The sequence below is a fragment of the Amblyraja radiata genome, chromosome 2 (assembly GCF_010909765.2).
Source record: "Amblyraja radiata isolate CabotCenter1 chromosome 2, sAmbRad1.1.pri, whole genome shotgun sequence".
In the NCBI taxonomy this organism is placed as follows: domain Eukaryota; kingdom Metazoa; phylum Chordata; class Chondrichthyes; order Rajiformes; family Rajidae; genus Amblyraja; species Amblyraja radiata.
In genome coordinates this window covers 132,482,659-132,504,165 of record NC_045957.1, presented here as the reverse complement: position 1 = coordinate 132,504,165, position 21,507 = coordinate 132,482,659, and the positions used below count along the sequence as shown (strand labels likewise).

At 42.6% G+C, this 21,507-nt stretch overlaps 1 protein-coding gene across 6 annotated transcripts in view; it reads right to left on the bottom strand.

Annotated features, from left to right (window-relative positions):
* Nucleotides 1–21,507, bottom strand: part of myo3a (myosin IIIA) — a 312,459-nt gene that overhangs the window by 133,052 nt on the left and 157,900 nt on the right. For 5 of the 6 annotated variants that reach the window (XM_033015890.1, XM_033015903.1, XM_033015896.1 and 2 more), the window contains 5 exons: nt 21,099–21,197; nt 20,502–20,616; nt 13,792–13,918; nt 9,587–9,797; nt 3,420–3,579 (listed from right to left, as the gene is read on the bottom strand). In XM_033015890.1, coding sequence (XP_032871781.1) covers nt 3,420–3,579; nt 9,587–9,797; nt 13,792–13,918; nt 20,502–20,616; nt 21,099–21,197 — 712 coding nt within the window. The remainder of the gene's footprint in view (nt 1–3,419; nt 3,580–9,586; nt 9,798–13,791; nt 13,919–20,501; nt 20,617–21,098; nt 21,198–21,507) is intronic. The other variant, XM_033015928.1, reaches the window with a different exon arrangement.

Below are 21,507 nucleotides of genomic sequence, written 5' to 3'. Positions count from 1 at the left end.
GCTCCACCAAAAATGGTCTTTATATCATCCGTTTTCTGTCTGTAATAAAAAGGACAACTGCTGCTCCTTAAACATCCAGTTAATGTTTCTAATCCTATCTGTGAAGGTGAGCATCAGGAAAAGTATGATTACTGCACCGTTTTCCATTAGCTTCTTTATTCTTTTCTAAACTGCATCCTTCACATTTGATTTTTTGCTGGCTTTGGCAAGGCTCTGGAATGACAGTACATATTAAGTCAGCCTGCCTGAATCACAGTTAAACCCATATCTGAGTGTCAGATGTGCAAGCCTTTTAAACAGTTCATGTCATGGTCGTCTTCCCACCGATGAAAATTTGAGCTAGGCCTGATGGAAATGGTGCTCACAGCTGCGTTTTCATTCTCTTTTATTCACAAAGAACTCCTCTGATATGAATTTCACTGCAAAAAATGTGCAGATTGGGACTAATGGAATCTCCTGTTCAACATCTTGAAGCAAAATAAATTTTCTTGCGAGGTAGTTTGATGCAAATGAAATGTGACCAGTTGGCGTGTAGATGCTAACGGGATTTTCCTGTTGTATGAATTCATGCCAATGCAATTTTTCCCTTACGTATATTGCTGCTAATTGGATTTGCTCAATAGACACATTGATTCTAATAGTATTTGCCCAACAGTTACGTTGATGCTAATGGAATTTGCCCAACAGGCATGTTGATGCTCATGAAATTTTCTTCGTACACACAATGATGCAAATCTGATTTATTACCTACATGCATTGACACTATTGGGATTTAACCATTATGAACATCGATACACACAGGATACACACAGGATTGCGGTTAATACGTTTTCCCCACTACCAGCTTTGATGCTGAGAGATTTAGGGAAGCCTGCAAAGTAGCCTTCTTCATTGCCCACAACTCCACAAATGTTGGCGTAATGTGCAAACGTATTTACCAACCCACCTACATCGGCATCCGTGTCATTTATATATATATATATATCACAAATTTCAGTTATAACAGAGGTCCCAGCACAGAACCCTGTGGAACACCGGTGGTGACAGCCCTCAAATCCGAATTTCGCCTTTCCACCTCCACCCACTGTCTTTTATGGGTGAGCCAGTTCCGAATCCAAAGACAAGAGGGGGAAGGTTTAAAGGAGATGTGTGTTTTGCAAGTTTTTATAAAGATAGTAGTTGATGCCACAAACGCACTGACAAAGGAGGTAGTGGAAAAATATACGATAGTGGCATTTAAGGGGCTTTTAGATAGGCACAAGAATATGCAGGGAATGGGGAGATGTGGGGGGATATGGATTTACCCCCCACCCCCCCAGGGATTAGTTTAATTTGGCATCCTCTTCTTGTGCTGCTCTGTTCTAATGTCACGGATGAGGCAGAGAAGAAGTTCTACAAGATTGGCTCAGTTTCTCATAAACAAAGTCTAAGCTGATGGAAAGTGATTTGGTGAACTTGAGTGCTATCCTGAACTGATCAGAACCTAAAGCTGGGCTTAGACTTCAGTCAATGATTTGAGCCAGCAAAGGGAACCCACATTTGCAATTGAGCTAACCCAGAGACTGTCCCTTCCGGGATTGGGCTTTCCAGTGCAGATGCATGTGTTATTTCCTCATTATCTTCAGATGGAAGCTGTAATTACACAGAGGTAAAGAAATTGACCAGGCCACAGATCCACCTCCCTGATATCTCTTCCATATATCACAGCAGATGCAGTGATCAGCATCATTATAATTGCCTATCATTTTCCAATGCTAGAGCCTTTAACATTAGGTGGCAGAAAGAGGAAATGGTCATTCAGTGGAAATTATGATAATTTTATACAAAGTGCCAGAAAGTGAGCTTTTAAGTCTTTTCAACTGGATGGACTCTTGGTGCTTATAAGTGATGCCATGATACCATGTGATGATCAAAAGATGGGATTTCTTGTCAGGATTTGTTTCTCAAGCGATAACACCAAAATAAACAGGACCTGAGAGGAGAAAAGATTCAATTACTCTGAAAGGTAAAACATGAGACAAGGCTGCAGAGTAGACTCGATGGGCCGAAGCAAAGAGTAGGAATTAACGGGTTCTTATCAGAATGGCAGGTAGTGACTAGTGGGGTGCCGCAAGGCTCGGTGCTGGGACTCCAGTTATTTACAATATATATTAACGGTTTAGACGAGGGAATTAAATGTAACATCTCCAAGTTTGAGGATGACACAAAGCTGGGTGGCAGTGTGAGCTGCGAGGAGGATGCTATGAGGCTGCAGGGTGACTTGGATAGGTTGGGTGAGTGGGCAGATGCATGGCAGATGCAGTATAATGTGGATAAACGTGAGATTAACCATTTTGGTGGCAAGAACAGGAAGAGAGATTATTATCTGAATGGTGTCAGATTAGGAAAAGGGGAGGTGCAACGAGACCTGGGTGTGCTTGTACATCAGTCACTGAAAGTAAGCATGCAGGTACAGCAGGCAATGAAGAAAGCAAATGGCATGTTGGCTTTCATTGCGAGAGGATTTGATTTTAGGAGTAACGAGATCCTACTGCAGTTGTACAGGACCCTAGTGAGACCACACCTGGAGTATTGTGCGCAATTTTGTTTTCCTAATCGGAGGAAGGACATTCTTGCTATTGAGGTTGTGCAGTGTAGGTTCACCAGGTTAATTCCTGGGATGGCAGGACTGACATATGATGAAAGAATGGGTTGACTGGGCTTGTATTCACTGGAATTTAGAAGGATGAGGGATATCTTGTAGAAACATATAAAAGGATTGGACAGGCTAGATGCAGGAAAAATGTTCCCAATGTTGGGGAAGTCCAGAACCAGGGGTCACAGTTTAAGAATAATGGATAGGACATTTACGACTGAGATGAGGAAAAACGTTTTCACCCAGAGAGTTGTAAATCTGCGGCATTCTCTGCCACAGAAGAGGCCAATTCACTGGATGTTTTCAAGAGAGAGTTAGCTTTAGCTCTTAGGGCTAAGGAATCAAGGGATATGGGGAAAAAGCAGGAACGGGGTACTGATTTCAGATGATCATCCATGATCATATTGAATGGCGGTGCTTGCTCGAAGGGCCGAATGGCCTACACCTGCACCTACCTTTCAATGATTCTATGTTTCTATGGCCTAATATGGTTTCTATGTCTTAAAATCGTTCTCAGATATTGCTGTACATAAATCAATGACCAATTGATCTATATTATAAGAATAACCACGCTACAGAAATGCTTCACTGCTGTGAACATTTTGGGCTGAACATGGATGTGAAAAGCATTGGAATTATTTTCCTAAATGCTTAAATTATACATCCTCTTTAAAATAATCTCTATAATGTGAAATATAATGTTAACCTTTAAAATGATCTCTAGTCCTTCAATGAGTGTAACTTGCCATATGCTACAGTAAATCAATAATCAGTAGGTTAGTACCTGTTCCCAGGCGAAGATGTGTTGATTGAAGTAGAACTGAATTTGTTCATTGGCAATGTTAATGCATAATTGTTCAAAAGAATTTCTCTTAAAGTTCTCAAAGCCAAATATATCAAGAATCCCAATATCTGTTCCTATGTCCACGTTATTTTCAGCATCACTGGAATATAAATGAATTATGGATAAATTAATTTGTACTGGAAAGAGCAGACAAGTTAGTAAAAAGAACAGCAGGGCAGCACAGTGGCACAGCGGTAGAGATGCTGCCTTTCAGTGTCAGAGACCCGGGTTCAATCCAGACCACAGATGCTGTCTGTGCGTAGTTTGTACCTTTTCCATATGATCATGTGGGTTTTCTCCGGGTGCTCTGGTTTCCTTCCACACTCCAAAGACGTACAGGTTTGTAGGTCAATTGGCTTGGTAAGGTTGTAAAATTGTCACCTAATTTGTAGGATAGTGTTAGTGTATGGGGTGATCGCTGGTTGACGTGGACTCGGTGGGCCAATGAGCTGTTTCTGTGCTGTATCTCTAAGGTCTAAATAGAAGATAGACTCGAAGGAAGGCTCCTGACCTGAAATGTCACCTGTCCATCCCCTCCACAGATGCTGCCTGACCTATTGAGTTCCTCTAGTAGTTTGTGTTTTGAATAAAAAATGTGGTTGATTTCAGTTTTTACATGTGTTCCACATGGGTGGTGAGGGCGGACTCACGGCGTAAATTGGCATCAAACTCCACTGTGTATGTCACGATGGCACAGTGGTAGAGTTGCTGCCTTACAGCGCCAGAGACCTGGGTGCTGTCTGTATGGAGTTTGTACGATCTCCCCGTGACCGCGTGGGTTTTCTCCAATTGCTCTGTTTCCTTCTAAACTCCAAAGATGTACAGGTGTGTAGGTTAATTGGCTTTGGTAAATTGTCCCTAGTGCGTAGGATAATGCTAGTGTACAGGGATCGCTGGTCAGTATGGACTCTGTGGGCCGAAAGACTTGTTTCTGCACTGTATCTCTAAACTAAACTAAACTAAACTAAATCAAACTAAACTAAACAGTCAGCTGTTCAGTTCAGTTTTGTTTTATTGTCACATGTACCGAGGTCCAGTCAGCAGAATGACAAAACATGATTACAATCGAACCATTTACAGTGTATGGAAACTTTATAAGGGAATAACGTTTAGTGCAAGGTAAAGCCAGCAATGCCCGATCAAGAATAGTTCGAGGGTAACCAATGAGGTAGATTAGTAGTTCAGGACTGTCTCTGGTTGTGGTACGATGATTCAGTTGCCTGATAACAGCTGGGTAGAAACTCTCCCTGAATCCGGTGGTGTGCGTTTTCACCTGTCTATACCTTTTGCCAGATGGGAGAGGGGGGAAGAGGGAGTGGCCAGGGTGCAACTCGTCCTTGATTACGCTGCTGGCCTTGCCGAGGCAGCGTGAGATATAAATAGAGTCAATAGCCGTACACGAGAAAGTGGCAGCCGCAGAAGTTCTGGATCGCCGCAGGGGCAGTGAAGGCTCTTTACAGGATCTGGTCGGAGAAAAGTGTGCTCTTACTGGGTGCAATTACAAAGAGTGCAATTACACTGACACATAAGACATGTAACAAGGAATCACCTCTGCTGAGTGGGGCTGGATAATGAAAGGAACACTTAGCTTTCTCTTTCATGCCCAGATTAAAATGCAGTGCGGGTCCTATTGATTTCATCATTCCTAATCTCAGTGAGAGGATACAGCCAATGTGACCCGGTGTGATTTACTGGAAATAGGCTGACAAGGATGAACACTCCATTTTAAAGGCCATCTAACCCTTCACAATGCTTCACTCCCACCAGGCAGGATGAGTTAAAATTCCCTCATGCTTTCATTTATTATATTTAACACTTCTCCCTTTGCCACTTCTTATTTAACACTTCTCCCAGTCGAGCCACTAAGCCTAAATGGATCTCGGAAGTTTGGGTTTCATTTGCTCTGAGCTTTACTGAGAGGATGTGCTTTCTGAATTTCTCTTTGACCTTTCTCCCCTCCCCCCCAAAGGCTTTTCTCCATTCAGTGCTGACAATCAACAATTCATCACTTGGACTATCGAGGCATTAGTAGGAGACAATATTTGAGGCTGCTTTTCAATGTTTACTTACTACTTGGCAATATAGTTAAAAGTGAAAAGAAAATCAGACTGATGGAGTACTGGCAGTTGAGCTGTTATCTCCAAATATAAAGATATGACAGATACTATTCACTCAAAATAGGACGTAAATGGTAAATGGTAGGGAATTGAGGAATGCAGTTGAACAGAGGGATCTAGGAATAACTGTGCACAGTTCCCTGAAGGTGGAATCTCATGTAGATAGGGTGGTAAAGAAAGCTTTTGGTGTGGTGGCCTTTATAAATCAGAGCATTGAGTATAGAAGGCACACAAAAATGCTGAAGAAACTCAGCGGGTGCAGCAGCATCTATGGAGCGAAGGAAATAGGTAACGTTTTGGGCCGAAACCCTTCTTCAGACGGTATATTGAGTATAGAAGTTGGGATGTAATGTTAAAATTGTACATGGCATTGGTGAGGCCAATTCTGGAGTATGGTGTACAATTTTGGTCACCTAATTATAGGAAGGATGTCAACAAAATAGAGATAGTGCAGAGGAGATTTACTAGAATGTTGCCTGGGTTTCAGCAACTAAGTTACAGAGAAAGGTTGAACAAGTTAGGGCTTTATTCTTTGGAGCGCAGAAGGTTAAGGGGGGACTTGATAGAGGTCTTTAAAATGGTGAGAGGGATAGACAGAGTTGACGTGGATAAGCTTTTCCCATTGAGAGTAGGGAAGATTCAAACAAGGGGACATGACTTGAGAATTAAGGGACAGAAGTTTAGGGGTAACATGAGGGGTAATTTCTTTACTCAGAGAGTGGTGGCTGTGTGGAATGAGCTTCCAGTGAAGGTGGTGGAGGCAGGTTCGATTTTATCATTTAAAAATAAATTGGATAGTTATATGGACGGGAAAGGAATGGAGGGTTATGGTCTGTGTGCAGGTAGATGGGACTAGAGGAGAATACGTGTTCGGCACGGACTAGAAGAGCCGAGATGACCTGTTTCCGTGCTGTAATTGTTTGTATGCCCAGTTAATGCAAATTTTAAGTATGCCCAAGTTTAACCTATCCCAATAAAAAAATAGCACATGGTGATTGTCATTATGTACCAAAAATAACTTGTTTGTTGAGGCATTTCTTCAACAGAACATACACATTCTGCAGAAGATAGACACAAAATGCTGGAGTAACTCAACGGAACAGGCAGCATCTCTGGAGAGAAGGAATGGGTGGTGTTTCAGGTCGAGAGGTCTGAAGAAGGGTCTCGACCCGAAACGTCACTCATTCCTTCTCTCCAGAGACGCTGCCTGTCCCGCAGAGTTACTCCAGCATTGTGTGTCTATCTTCGGTTTAAACCAGCATCTGCAGTTCCTTCCCACACATGACATACACATTCTGCCCATCTTTCCCGAGAGGCTTTAGTTTGTCCTTCTTTAAAGGTTAATGTGGTGGAGTCCAGATTATAGTAGTGCTGGGGAGAAGACGACCATGGTATTGTAACACACCTTGGTAAATTAAACTCAGGGAATATTTTCAGATTTTACAGCTCCGATGATGGACTTAAGATCCACTTAAACACACTGCAAAACATTTTTACCTACCACAGTCAATCATTTATTTCCTTTTGTATTAGTACTTGTTTTTAAACGTCGCCTTATGCCAATGAAGTTTGCTGAACACATTGTCAAGTATCTGTGGGTTTTCTTCCTCTGCCAGTGACAGGTGGGATATTATCCTGCTTTCTAGTGCTGCTGCAGGGATGCAGCATGGTTTATCATAGTCACCTAAAACATTTCTAGCAAAGATTTTTATCCCAAACATTGGTTTGGCATTTATGTACAAACTCTGTGAGTGTTAATTATAAAGTGGTTTGATTTAGTTTAGTTTAGCTTAGTTTACTTTAGTTTAGCTTAGTGATACAGCATAGAAATGGATCCTTTGGCTCATTGAGTCCAAGCTGACCAGCGATCACCCGTTCACTCCACTTTCCAATCCCCCTCCGGCCACATTAGGGGCAATTTGCAGAGGCCAATTAGGCTACAAACCCACAAGTCTTTGGGATCTGAGAGGAAATCGGAGCACCCGGAGGAAACCCATTGTGTCATGGGGAGAATGTACATACTCCACACAGTACCAAGGTCAGGATCAAACCCAGGTCGCTGGTGCAGTGAGGTAACAGCTCTACGAGCCGTACCACTATGAGGTATTCATTTTCTTTCCCTATATTAAGCTGAGCATGGTTGTGAGGTAGGTCTACTTTAATCAAGATCTTTATCTCTGTTAATTTGGGGTTCAAACATTACTTAAGTTCAATATACAATAGAAGGATCCCTGCAACCCAAAAACCTCCAATGGAATTGATCCCACATTGGACTGCCATTATGTACAGACTTCACTCTGACGATTTCAGTGGAAAATGAGTGCTGATGAACATCTGCTATCTATTTGCTGGCATAGAGTTGCTCAACCCACTAAGTTCCTCCAACAGTTTGTTTGTTTTTGCTCAAGATTACAGCATCTGCAATATCGAGTGTGTCCAACAATTTCTAGGCTTGCTTTTCTATTCTCATCAAATTTTGTTATCTTTTCCCTTGTGCTCAAATTGACACCTCAGCCTTACTGTAATTACAGTATCTGTCAGCCTCAGACTCACTCTGCTAATTACTCAACTTTGTCAGTGATTTTGTCGCTCTGATGGTTGCAATTCTTCCAATCCTATCCTCGTCAAAAATGCAAAATATGTAGTTTCAACTAGCTCACCTTTATCAAAGTGTTTAAGAAGGAACTGCAGATGCTGGAAAATCGAAGGTACACAAAACTGCTGACCAAGCGGAGGCTGGGCGATAGCTTCGCCGAACACCTCCACTCGGTCCGCAATAACCAAGCTGACCTCCCGGTGGCTTAGCACTTCAACTCCCCCTCCCATTCCCCATCTGACCTCTCTGTCCTGGGTCTCCTCCATGGCCAGAGCGAGCAACACCAGAAATTGGAGCTCATATTCCACTTGGGGAGTCTGCATCCTGCGGGTATGAACATTGAAGTCTCCCAATTTTGCTAGCCCTTGCTGTCTCCTCCCCTTCCCTAACCCTCGGGCTGTCTCCCATCCCCCAGCCCTTGGGCTCCTCCTCCTCCTCCTCCTTTTTCCTTTCTTCTCCCCGATAAATGAGTGATTTGTTACTTATGCATGGGTTCTATTCAGACTGCCTCTTGGAACATTCACAACACATAGTAACTCAACAGAAGAGTAAAGCAGAGATTGATAGCTTCTTGATTAGTATGGGCCTAAAGTAAGGCAGGATAGTGGAGTTGAGAAGGAAAGATAGATCAACCATGATTGAATGGCGAGTAGACTCGATAGCCTGAATGGTCTAATTCTGCTCTTGTGTCTTAAGACCTTATGGTCTTAAGACACATTACACAATCCTTAAAGTTACAATTATTGTTCATCTTCAACAAAACTATTACCACTTTACAAAGTGTTTAGTAACGTTGGTAATCTTAGATTGGTTTACAGACCAGGGACAGAGAAAGCAGCAGTTACTTAAAACACAGGTAAAAATTCAACTAATTTTAACATAAACTTAAAGTATAACACTTCCCTGGATTTTTAGCCTTCACTATTTGCCAAAGCAATATTCCCAAACATGCAACTTCATTTATTTCCTGATACTAATGTAGACTCTGATTTAAATCTAATTTATAGCTTTTGCAATTATTCTAAATCAAATTTAATTTGTATCGTAGAATTGTTTGCACCTAAAATCTATCTGTATTGTGTTATCTATGATGTTATTAAACACACTCTGACTATTCTTAGTTTCTGTTGGGTGTATAGTGTTGTTTCTGCCTAGTATAGTTACATAATGTTTGTGCCCCTCAGGAAGAACTTGTAAACAGCAGGCAAGGCTGATTAAATATATTTTCATTTCTTTGATTGAAAGACAACTTAACCTGAACATGTAACCATGAAGGTCAAATCTGCAGAAATGCACGTCTAGGTTGCTTCCTGGAAAGCGGTGTTATTACTCATCGATTTCCCACTTATGGCAAGTCAGTTAAATAGAGCAAAAATGATTGATGATGTTATTACCTCAGAAATGTCTCTGGCTTTAGTAAGGTATTGATGCGGTTGACTATCCAGCTGAAGAGACGGCCATACAAAGCCTTGGCTGTCGCATCTCTGACATCGGTTGCTTTCTCGACCGTGTTGGGACGTACAATTGTTTCTCCTCGAGCCACTACACAATGAGAGGTGAGAGCTTCCTGTAGCTCGTCTGTTTGTATACTCAGCAATGAAGAAGCTGGAAATTAAAGAACATGAACTGGAAAAAGCTTCTGGGTGAAAAGACGGAGACTGCAATAAAATCCAATACGTTCTCCTATTCTTGTTCTGAAATAATCCCCACCTTCCCTTTCATTTCTCTGGGCTGGACATTGTGGGCCAAAGGGTAGGTTCCTGTGCTGTTCTGTTCTAGTTTGTCTCAAACTGGATCAAAATGGCAATGCAGTCAAATAGTCTATATGCTTTGGTTTTCATTTCACAACATTGATCATGCTGATTTTCAAGAGAGAGTTAGATTTAGCCAAAATGGGGTACAGATTTTGGATGATCAGCCAAGATCATATTGAATGGCGGTGCTGGCTCGAAGGTCCGAATAGCCTACTCCTGCATCTATTTTCTATGTTTCTATGTACCTTGACAAGTAGCCATTGTTACACTGAAATATATATTCTCATTTAAAAAAACAAATTGCTGTTTCTGTTCAATCTGTGATGACTACTTCCTTCCATTTAGCTTTATTTTGTTAATAGTGGATATTATAATAATAATAATGGATGGGATTTATATAGCGCCTTTCTAGAATACTCAAGGCGCTTTACATCACATTATTCATTCACTCCTCAGTCACACTCGGTGGTGGTAAGCTACTTCTGTAGCCACAGCTGCCCTGGGGCAGACTGACGGAAGCGTGGCTGCTAATCTGCGCCTACGACCACCACCAATCACTCACACACATTCACACACGGGCAAAGGTGGGTGAAGTGTCTTGCCCAAGGACACAACGACGGTATGCACTCCAAGCGGGATTCGAACCGGCTACCTTCCGGTCGCCAGCCAAACACTTAGCCCATTGTGCCATCTGTCGCAATGGGAGACACAGTCCATTTGTTTCAGACATGAATGTCACATTGAAAGATTACGAGTTGTGATGGAAATCTCTGCACATGTACTGAGTGATAATCTAAAGTTAATTACTATCAACAAACTCAACCACATCTTTAATTGAACTGTCCCACGATTCAAACATTAGACAGCTATAAGTAAAGTGGCCAATGTAGAAGTAAACCAAAGGTCTGTTAAGGAAATTATTGGAGGGGTCTATCAGGACATTCCTTGCTGGTGGGAGACCCCCAGATTCAGTTTCTTAAAGGCAGCACAGTATCGCAGTGGTAGAACTGCTGCCTCACAGCGCCAGAGACTCAGGTGCTGTCCGTGCAGAGTTGGTACGTTCTCCCAGTGACCGTGTGGTTCTTCTCCAGGTGCTCCGGTTTCCTCCCACATTCCACAGACGTGCAGATATGTAGGTTAATTGGCTTCTGTAAATGTGTGTAGGATATGAAAGTGGGATAGTGTCCAGGTGATCGATGGTCTTCGAGGTCTTGGTGGGCCAGAGGGCTATCTATATTGTAAATAGCTGCGGTCTCAGCATCGAGCCTTGTGGTACCCCACTAGTCACTGCCTGCCATTCTGAAAGGGACCTGTTAATCCCTACTCTTTGTTTCCTGTCTGCCAACCAATTTTCTATCCATGTCAGTACCCTCCCCCCAATACCATGTGCTCTCATTTTGCCCACTAATCTCCCATGTGGGATCTTATCAAAGGCTTTCTGAGGCCAGGTACACTACATCCACTGGGTCTCCCTTGTCCATTTTCCTAGTTACATCCTCAAAAAATTCCAGAAGACTAGACAAGCATGATTTCCACTTCGTAAATCTATCATGTTACTGCTATCCAAATGTGCCGCTATTTCATCTTTTATAATTGACTCCAGCATCTTCCCCACCACCGATGTCAGGTTAACTTGTCTATAATTCCCTGTTTTCTCTCTCCCTCCTTTCTTAAATAGTGGGGTAACATTGGGACCCTGAATCTATAGAATATTGGAAAATGATCACCAATGCGTCCACGGTAGACAAGAATGCTGGAGAAACTCAGCGGGTGAGGCAGCATCTATGGAGCAAAGGAATAGGTGACGTTTCGGGTCGAGACCCTTTTTCAGACTCAAAACATCACCTATTCATACATGGTGCACCACCCACTGAGTTTCTTCAGCATTTTTGTCTACGTTCGATTTTTCCAGCATCTGCAATTCTTTCTTAAACAATGTGTCCATGGTTTTAACTACCATGGGATCCAGACCATCAGGCCCTGTGGATTTATCAGCCTTCAGTCCCATCAGTCTACCCAACACCATTTCCTGCCTAATGTGGATTTCCTTCAGCTCCTCCGTCACCCTAGATCCTCAGGCCACTAGTACATCAGGGAGATTGTTTGTGTCCTCCTTAGTGAAGACGGATCCAAAGTACCTGTTCAACTCATCCGCCATTTCCTTGTTCCCCATAATAAATTCACCTGTTTCAGTCTTCAAGGTTCCAACTTTGGCCTTAACTAATTTTTTCCTCTTCACATACCTAAAGTAGTTTTTACTATCCTCCTTTATATTCTTGGCTAACTTGCCATCATACTTTCATCTTTTCTCCCCGTATTGCCTTTTTAGTTATCTTCTGTTGCTCTTTAAAAGTTTCCCAATCCTCTGACTTGCCGCTCATCTTTGCTATGTTATACTTCTTCTCTTTTATTCTTATACTGTCCTTGACTTCCCTTGTCAGCCACGGTCGCCTCTTACCTCCCTTAGATTCTTTCTTCCTCTTTGGAATGAACTGATCCTGCACCTTCTGTATTATTCCCAGAAATAGCTGCCATGGTTGTTCCACTGTCATCCCTGCTAGTGTATCTTTCCAGTCACATTTGGCCATCTCCTCCCTCATGCCTCCATAGCCCTGTAATACTGACACTGTAATACTAACACTTCCGATTTTCCCTTCTGCCTCTCAAATTGTAGATTAAAAGTTATCGTATTATGTCATATTAAAGTAAATCATATTACAATTGTTTGCAAATTTGAAACCAACTAGGATAAAGAAGCATGAATAGGATGGATGTATAATTGGCTAAGTTAGAAAACAATTAATGAGAAACACGGCCCTATCTGATAACAATAAATGCATGATGTGATATTTGCTTCCATTAACTTTAATGGGACTGATTTTCAGAAGCAGAGTACATTGTGTTGGGAATAAAAGGCTGGTGGGGTGATTGGCCCCAAACTACTAGGATCATGTCATACGGAATAAGAGTAGAATTAGGCCATTCTGCCATCAAGTCTACTCTGCCATTCAATCATAGCTGATCTCTCCCTCCCAATCCCATTCTCCTGCCTTCTCCCCATAACCTGTTTTCCAAAGTTTGATGGTTTGATCATTTTATCAAGCAGCCTTGGAATGTAAAGTCAGAACAGATGTCAGAGATTAGTAAAAGCTTGTCAGCTGAGCAAACAAATAATTTTAGTAAAGGTAGTTTCCATCATGACCTCCAATGGCAAATTCAGCTCCTGATGTGGAGTATACAATAGACAATAGGTGCAGGAGTAGGCCATTCGGCCCTTCGAGCCAGCACCACCATTCAATGTGGTCATGGCTGATCAACAGAGTCTCAGACAACTTGAGTACCAAAGAACATATATAGAGATTAAGGTAACAAACTTGAAATTTCCCAAAAATGTCAAAAATGACTTGGGAACAGATTTATTGAAAACATAAAATATAGAACAGTATAGCGGATGAATAGTTCATTCATCCCACAATTTCTCTACCAAAGATGATGCCAAGACCAACTCCTATCTGCCTGCATATAATCCATATTCCTCCATTCACTCCAAGTTCATGTGCTTGTCCAAAATTATCTTAAATCCTATTATCGCGTTTGCCTCCATAACCATCCAGGCACCCGCCACCCTCTGCTCCGTACATCTTTTTTCAAGTTTACCCCTCTCATCTTAAAGTTATGGTCACCAGGGCCTGACCCAACATGTTGTCTGTCCATTTCCTTCTAAAGTTGCTGCGTTCCACCAATTTTGTTTTTTACTCTGTTGCCTGCTAAATTCCCATCAATACCTGCACAGCATAATGCATGAAAAACAACTGTAGAAAGCCGACTTGTTCTCGACTACTTACTGTTTTCCAGAACCCCAAAATTAACAATGTTGCTTTTGTCAGTTTGGTGTTCCGTCACAACTGAGGTAAACTCGATGTTACCAATGTTCAAGATGGCTGCCAGAATACTGTATATGTTCCCCAGTTCCTGGAAGGAGATTATTAGATAATTTTAGTGCATTCAAGTAATATCCTTTTGAAAGTGATCACTAGTAACTACAATTTTATATTATTCGAAGATTGAAAGCTATGCAATCAGAATTAAAAAGTAGGAACAATCTGAAAGGGTATGCTAAGTTCTCACGACCTGTGCAGACCAACTGGCGGGAGTTTTTACAGACATTTTCAACCTCTCACTTCTGAGGTCTGAGGTCCCCACCTGCTTTAAGAAGGTATCAATTATACCGGTGCCCAAGAAGAGTAAGGTGACGTGCCTCAATGACTATCGACCAGTGGCACTAACGTCTGTGGTGATGAAGAGCTTTGAGAGGTTGGTTATGGCACATATCAATTCCTACCTCGATAAGAACCTCGACCAACTACAGTTCGCATACCTCCACAACAGGTCAACGGAGGATGCAATTTCACTGGCCTTCCACTCCACAATAGACCACTTGGACAATAAAAAACACTTACGCCAGGCTGTTGTTTATAGACTACAGCTCGGCGTTTAATACCATTATCCCTTCCAAGCTGGTTACCAGGCCAAGCTGGCCATCCGCGAGTCACGGCGCCAGACGGTGGAGGGCTCTACCCGAGCCGGCTGCCTGCCCCTTTTCCGGGGATACGTCCGTGCCCGGGTGCGGATGGAAAGGGAATACGCCCTGTCTACGGGCACCCTGAGGGAGTTCCGGGACCGCTGGGCACCGAGGGGGGTTGAATGTATCCTTGACAAGGATTGCAATATAATTGTTTAGCTCGTCTTGTATTATGGTGGTGTTTTGTTTTATTGTATTGTCAATACTATTTTAATATGTGAATAAATATTTTTGATTTAAAAAAAAAAAAAAAAAAGCTGGTTACCAAACTCACGGAATTGGGCCTCTGCACATCCCTCTGCAATTGTATCCTCGACTTCCTCATCTGCAGACCATCGTCTGTTCGAATTGGAGGAACCACTTCATCCTCAGTAACAATTAGTACGGGAGCACCTCAAGGCTGAGTGCTCAGCCCCCTACTTTACTCACTCTATACCCATGACTGCGTAGCCGGTCATAGTGTGAGCTCCATCATCAAGTTCGCCGCCGACACCACTGTGGTTGGACGAATCACAGATGGGGACGTCAGAGTATAGAAGTGAGATCGACCAACTGACCAAATGGTGCCAGCACAACAACCTGGCTCTCAACATCAGTAAGACCAAGGAACTGATTGTGGACTTTGGTAGGGGAAAGTTGAGGACTCACAATCCTGTTTATATCAACGGGACGATGGTGGAAAGGGTCAATGACTTCAAATTCCTGGGCGTGCATATATCAGAAGATCTTTCCTGGACCCAGCACACCGATGCAATTGTAAAGAAGGCACATCAGCGACTCGACTTCATAGAAACATAGAAACATGGAAACATAGAAAATAGGTGCAGGAGTAGGCCATTTGGCCCTTCGAGCCTGCACCGCCATTCAATATGATCATCCAACTCAGTATCCAGAGTTAGATAGAGACCTTAGGGCTAGCGGAATCAAGGGATATGGGTTGAAGGCAGGAACAGGATACCGATTGAGGATGATCAGCCATGATCACAATGAAAGACGGTGCTGGCTTGAAGGGCCAAATAGCCTACTCCTGTACCTATTTTCTATGTTTCTATGCTTCTATCTACACTAAACCAATCAATATGATCATGGCTGATCATCCAACTCAGTATCCTGTACCTGCCTTCTCTCCATACCCCTGATCCCTTTAGCCACAAGGGCCACATCTAACTCCCTCTTAAATATAGCCAATGAACTGGCCTCAACTACCTTCTGTGGCAGAGAATTCCACAGATTCACCACTCTGTGTAAAATTCCTGAGAAGATTACGGAGATTCGGAATGTCGAAGAGGATTCTCCTAAACTTCTACAGGTGCACAGTAGAGAGCATTCTGACTGGTTGCATTGTGGCCTGGTTCGGCAACTTGAACATCCAGGAGCAAAAAAGACTACAAAAAGCTGTGACCAATGCCCAGCCCATCACCGGCTTTGACCTCCCCACCATCGAAGGGATTGATCATAGTCGCTGCCTCAAAAAGGCAGCCAACATCATCAAAGACCCACACCATTGTTTATAATTTAGAAAAACAAACTGAACACCAAGATTAAACAAGCAGATTAAATGATCTGAGAGAAATCTGTGAAAATATGAATGAGTTTGAAAGAGGAGACCAGAACGTTGGCCACAGTGTCAGTCACCAATTTATAACTAAAAGGCCTAATTCAATGTTGTAAATATATAATTATCTATGTATAATGTTAAATCCTGCCCTTGAGACACTTTGAGACTTATTTTTTTGTCTTGTATGTTGTCACGTGCATAGATCTGAGGCCCACAAGAATGCTCTTCAGAGCATGAAGCTCAATGCAAATCAGAGGAACCTGTCTGAAATGTCAATGTAAGGATTTCCTCATTTTTCCTCATACAATGACTATCCTCCATTGCACAGCCTCCTGTGCCTTAGCTTCCAAACACCTGTGAATAACACCAGGTTTCTCTGTTGAAACTTCAAAACAAAAGCCATCCCTCAGGGCAGTAATCACCCTGGCGCTCCCTGGGGCCATCGTACTGAGTGAAAGTTAAATATTCACCTGATCATGAATGCAGTTTGAAGCAGCGTCATAGGCATGTAGCCATGTAACATGTTTAATCTGTAAAGAGCAACACTCCATCTTTGCAGCGAACATAGAACTGAAAGTACAGCAGGCAGTGACAAAGCAAATGGCATGTTGGCATTCATCGCGAGAGGGTTTGAGTATAGGGGCAAGGAGGTCGTACTGCAGTTGTACAGGGCCCTGGTGAGACCTCACCTGGAGTATTGTGTGCTGTTTTGGTCTCCTAGTTTGAGGAAGGACATTCTTATTATTGAGGGAGTGCAGCGTAGGTTCACCAGGTTAATTCCCGGGATAGCGCGTCTGACATATGATGAAAGAATGGATCGACTGGGCTTATATTCACTGGGATTTAGAAGGATGAGAGGCATTTTATGGAAACATATAACATTCTTAAGGGATTGGACAGGCTAAATGCAGAAACTTGTTTCCCGATGTTGGGGGAGTCCAGAACCAGCGGTCACAGTGCAAGAATAAGGGGTAGGCCATTTAGGACTGAGATGAGGAAAAACACTTTCGCCAAGAGTTGTGAATTTGTGGCATTCTCTGCCACAGAAGGCAGTGGAGGCCAATTCACTGGATGTTTTCACGAGAGACTTTGATATAGATCTTAGGACTAACGGAATCAAGGGATGTTGGGAGTAAGCAGGAACAAGGTACTGATTTTGGATGATCAGCCATGAACATATTGAATTGCAGTGCAGGCTCGAAGGGCCGAATGGCACCTATTTTCTATGTTTCGATGTTTCTATGTTTTTGTAGAACAGTGCAGCATTGGAACAAGTCCTTCAGCTTCCAATAGGATTCCACCACGTCATATCTTCCCATCTTCACCCCTTTCTGCTTTCTGCAGAGACAATTCCCTCCGCAACTTCCTGGTTAACTTCCCACTGGGCCGTGTGGCAGAAGGTTCCCGCCGGGCAATGAAATGGCCGGAGGCCTTTATTGGGGCTCTGCGATCTCGATGCACTCAGTAGGATCTGAAGGTGCCTGTGGTCAGGGCCTGTAGTCCGGGCATGCATCAGATGGAGCCTGGGTTGAACGGAGCCCACGGCTGGAGCCTGAGTTGAACGGAGATTTACTAGAATGTTGCCTGGTTTTCAGCAACTAAGTTACAGAGAAAGGTTGAACAAGTTAGGTCTTTATTCTTTGGAGCGCAGAAGGTTAAGGGGGGACTTGATAGAGGTCTTTAAAATGATGAGAGGGATAGACAGAGTTGACGTGGATAAGCTTTTCCCACTGAGAGTAGGGAAGTTTCAAACAAGAGGACATGATTGAGAATTAAGGGACAGAAGTTTAGGGGTAACATGGCGGGGAACGTCTTTACTCAGAGAGTGGTAGCTGTGTGAAATGAGCTTCCAGTGGAAGTGGTGGAGGCAGGTTCGATTTTATCATTTAAAATAGTTATATGGACAGGAAAGGAATGGAGGGTTATGGTCTGTGTGCAGGTAGATGGGACTAGGGGAGAATAAGTGTTCGGCACGGACAAGAAGGGCCGAGATGGCCTGTTTCCGTGCTGTAATTGTTATATGGTTATATGGAGTCAGAGAATGCTTCACCGGAAACAAAAGGGGAACCGGTGAAGGGGGACTGCCGTGAGGAAGGGGTAGGCAGGGGGGTGGGGCTAGGGGAGAAGAACAAAGGATATCCCAGCATGGAGGAACCATTGGGAGGGGAGGGGGGAGGGGGAGAACACAGGAGGGCCTGGCGCTGATATTTTGTAACTTTGTAAATGCCCCTTCACCATGGTGACTATTTGCATACCTTGGGTTTGCAAGCAATGGAACTTGTTACTTGTGACAATAAAGTATTCAATTCAATTCAATTCAATAAAGATTCTATCTACCTATCTATCTATCTATCTATCTATCTATCTATCTATCTATCTATCTATCTATCATCCCTTCTCACCTAAACCACCCCCTCCCCAGGTATCTTCTCCTGGAACCCCAGGAGATGCAACACCTGTCCCTATAGCTCATGCCTCGACTCTGTCTAGGGCAGTCTGAAGAAGGGTCTCGACCTGAAACGTCACATGTTCCTTTTCTCCAGAGATGCTATCTTCCCCGTAGAGTTACTCCAGCTTTTTGAGTCTAATGCCCCTGTCCCACTTAGGAAACCTGAACGGAAACCTCTGGAGACTTTGCGCACCACCCAAGGTTTCCGTGCGGTTCCCGGAGGTTCCTGGAGGTTTTTGTCAGTCTCCCTACCTGCTTCCACTACATGCAACCTCCGGCAACCACCCGCAAGGTGTCTTAAATGCCACCACAGTATCTGTCTCCACCACCACTCTGGCAGCGCATTCCAGCCACCCACCATCATCTGTCTAAAAAATGTGTCCTTTAAACTTTTGCCCCTCACCTTGATTGCTCTGAATTATCTTTACTTTGGCATGTGAAGCTGGAGACCTGTATACAAAATTGATGGACCCACATTAGCATTTTCCAGTTGACATGTTAATATGGATGGCTACAACAGATGCCCAAAGAAATGATATAGTCAAACCAGAGGTCTTTGGAGCATCTTTATGTTATTTGCCCCTAAAATGTTTCCCCACTATCTTTACCCCATTGCTATTCTAACATTCCAGAGAGCAAAATATTACAGACCCAGGAAATCTGAAATGAAACAGAAAATACTGAACATTCTCAACCTCTCAGCCTGAATCTCTTTCTTTTAACTTAAAATCTTATTTTTTAATCTCAACTTCCACGTTTTCGCAAAAGATCATCAACCCTGGAATGTCAGCTATGTTTCTTTGTGAACGGGTCCAGTGTACTGTAATATCATTACCCTATTGTCTGTGTTGATAAACTGTTATTTTGAGAGATGTACCAAGCTATTTACTCATGAATACCAACCCTTACTATAGTAGTTTGAGAAGAAGGTAAAACACCACCTTCATAAAGCAATTAGGCCTTGTTTACTAATTTACAGTTAAAAAAACAGATTTGGCTTGAGGAGTAATAACAAAAATAATCTCACCTAGAAACGACAAAGTGGCTGATTGAAGACAATGAATAAAAATATCAAGCAAGTGAAAAAGCGTTCCACAAATTGCATTTGTGTTGACAGACATGTGTGCTGCCAACCACAATGGAAAACACTTCACAAGATCATAATGTAATGAGGGCAGCAGACGGAACCCAAAAGTCCCAACATATTTTCCAAATTATTAGATTTTTCTTCAGGAATGGATTCCATGTTTTCATTGCTGAAACAGCATCAAATTTCTTATGTTCAAATGAGCTAATGTTATAAAATGAATATATAAGAGCAGGCCTTTCAGCACATAATGCTTGTTCTACCATCCAATAATGCTTGTTCCACCATCTACTATACGATCTTGTATTTCAGCACTACTTTCCTGTACTTACCCCATAACCCTTGATTCCCTTCATATATAAACATCTATTGATCCCTCCCTCGACTGTACTCAGTGGCTGAACTTCCACAGCCTTTCACATAGAGAATCCCACAGATTCACTACCTCAATTTTTTTCACGTTTTTGTCCTAAATGCCTGCACCCTTAACTTGACTCGGTGACACTTGAAGTCGGTGATAATTTTGCATCGATTGTGTCAATAGATTGTCAATATTGTGTCTCTGCCTCAGAGGGCGGTGGAGACAGGTTCTCTGGATGCTTTCAAGAGAGAGCTAGATAGGGCTCTGAAAAATAGCGGAGTTAGGGGATATGGGGAGAAGGCAGGAACGGGGTACTGATTGGGGATGATCAGCCATGATCACATTGAATGGTGGTGCTGGCTCGAAGGGCCGATTGGCCTACTCCTGCAGCTATTGTCTATTGTCTATTGTCTAGTCCCCAAAGAATGTTATAGGTTTCAATGTGCACAATTCTCAATCGACTTTGGATGATGCGGTAACATTAGCAGAAGGATGGAAATTGGATAATGCGTGCTTACCTCTACAGAAAAACCAATAACTTTGAAGCATTGTTCAAGTGCTTCAAACTGGGCTTTGTAGAAAAAGTTGTTTACTATCTCTTCCATCATTGTTATCTTTTCATCTTGTAGATATCTAAAACATGTTAAATAGTAATAATGATCAAAACTGATATAAACTTGAGAAAAGCACACAACAAAAAATCAAATTTTGAGCTAACATCTTGAGTATATACTGGCGTAAATATATTTGCAATATATGGCAAAAATGTTTTTGATCTCTCATTTTTTGAAGTAAATATAATGCCACCGAATTATTTCTTATTTAGTGAATCACGTTTGTGGTTTCACAAGACCACCATCCCAATGGTACATCAATGGTCACCACAGATAAAGAGAAGCATGGACCCATATATGTCATCCACAGATAAGATCACCCAGCAAGCGTGATTGAACCGCGCAGCAATATGTTCGTTGTTAGAATGTTTTGGTCTAAAGCATTTTCCATTGGATAGGTGGTCAGGTAAAAGTAAACTGCACCACCATTACAAGAAGACTTTTAATGACAAGAAGGCTGGTCAAGAAGACTGGTGCCAGAATCTGTCTTTGCAAAATTACCTTGGAGGATGACCCTTGGATAACTTATAATGATCTAGTTTGCTTCTCTGCGCCAGGCCAGCATAGATATAGTAGAAAATATGGAAGTTTTTCTCACCCCTGGAAGATAATAAGAACAGAGGATAGAATCATAGATAGGTAACCGGACAGAAGGCTAATTAGCTCTTTGGGCAACACATGGTCCCAAGGTATACACTTTCCACACAAGCAGGCATATTTTTTTTTATTCATACGAGTAGTGATCCACTTGCTTATGAAAGCACAGTGGAATATTCGCCACCACACTCAAGCAATGCATTCAGAGTGCCATCCACCGACCATATATGAAGGTTTGACTTTAGATTCTTTCATCAGCTGTCTTAGGTCTATTTTCCTTGTTACCTGAAGCAAGCTTTTCTCGTTCATGTCT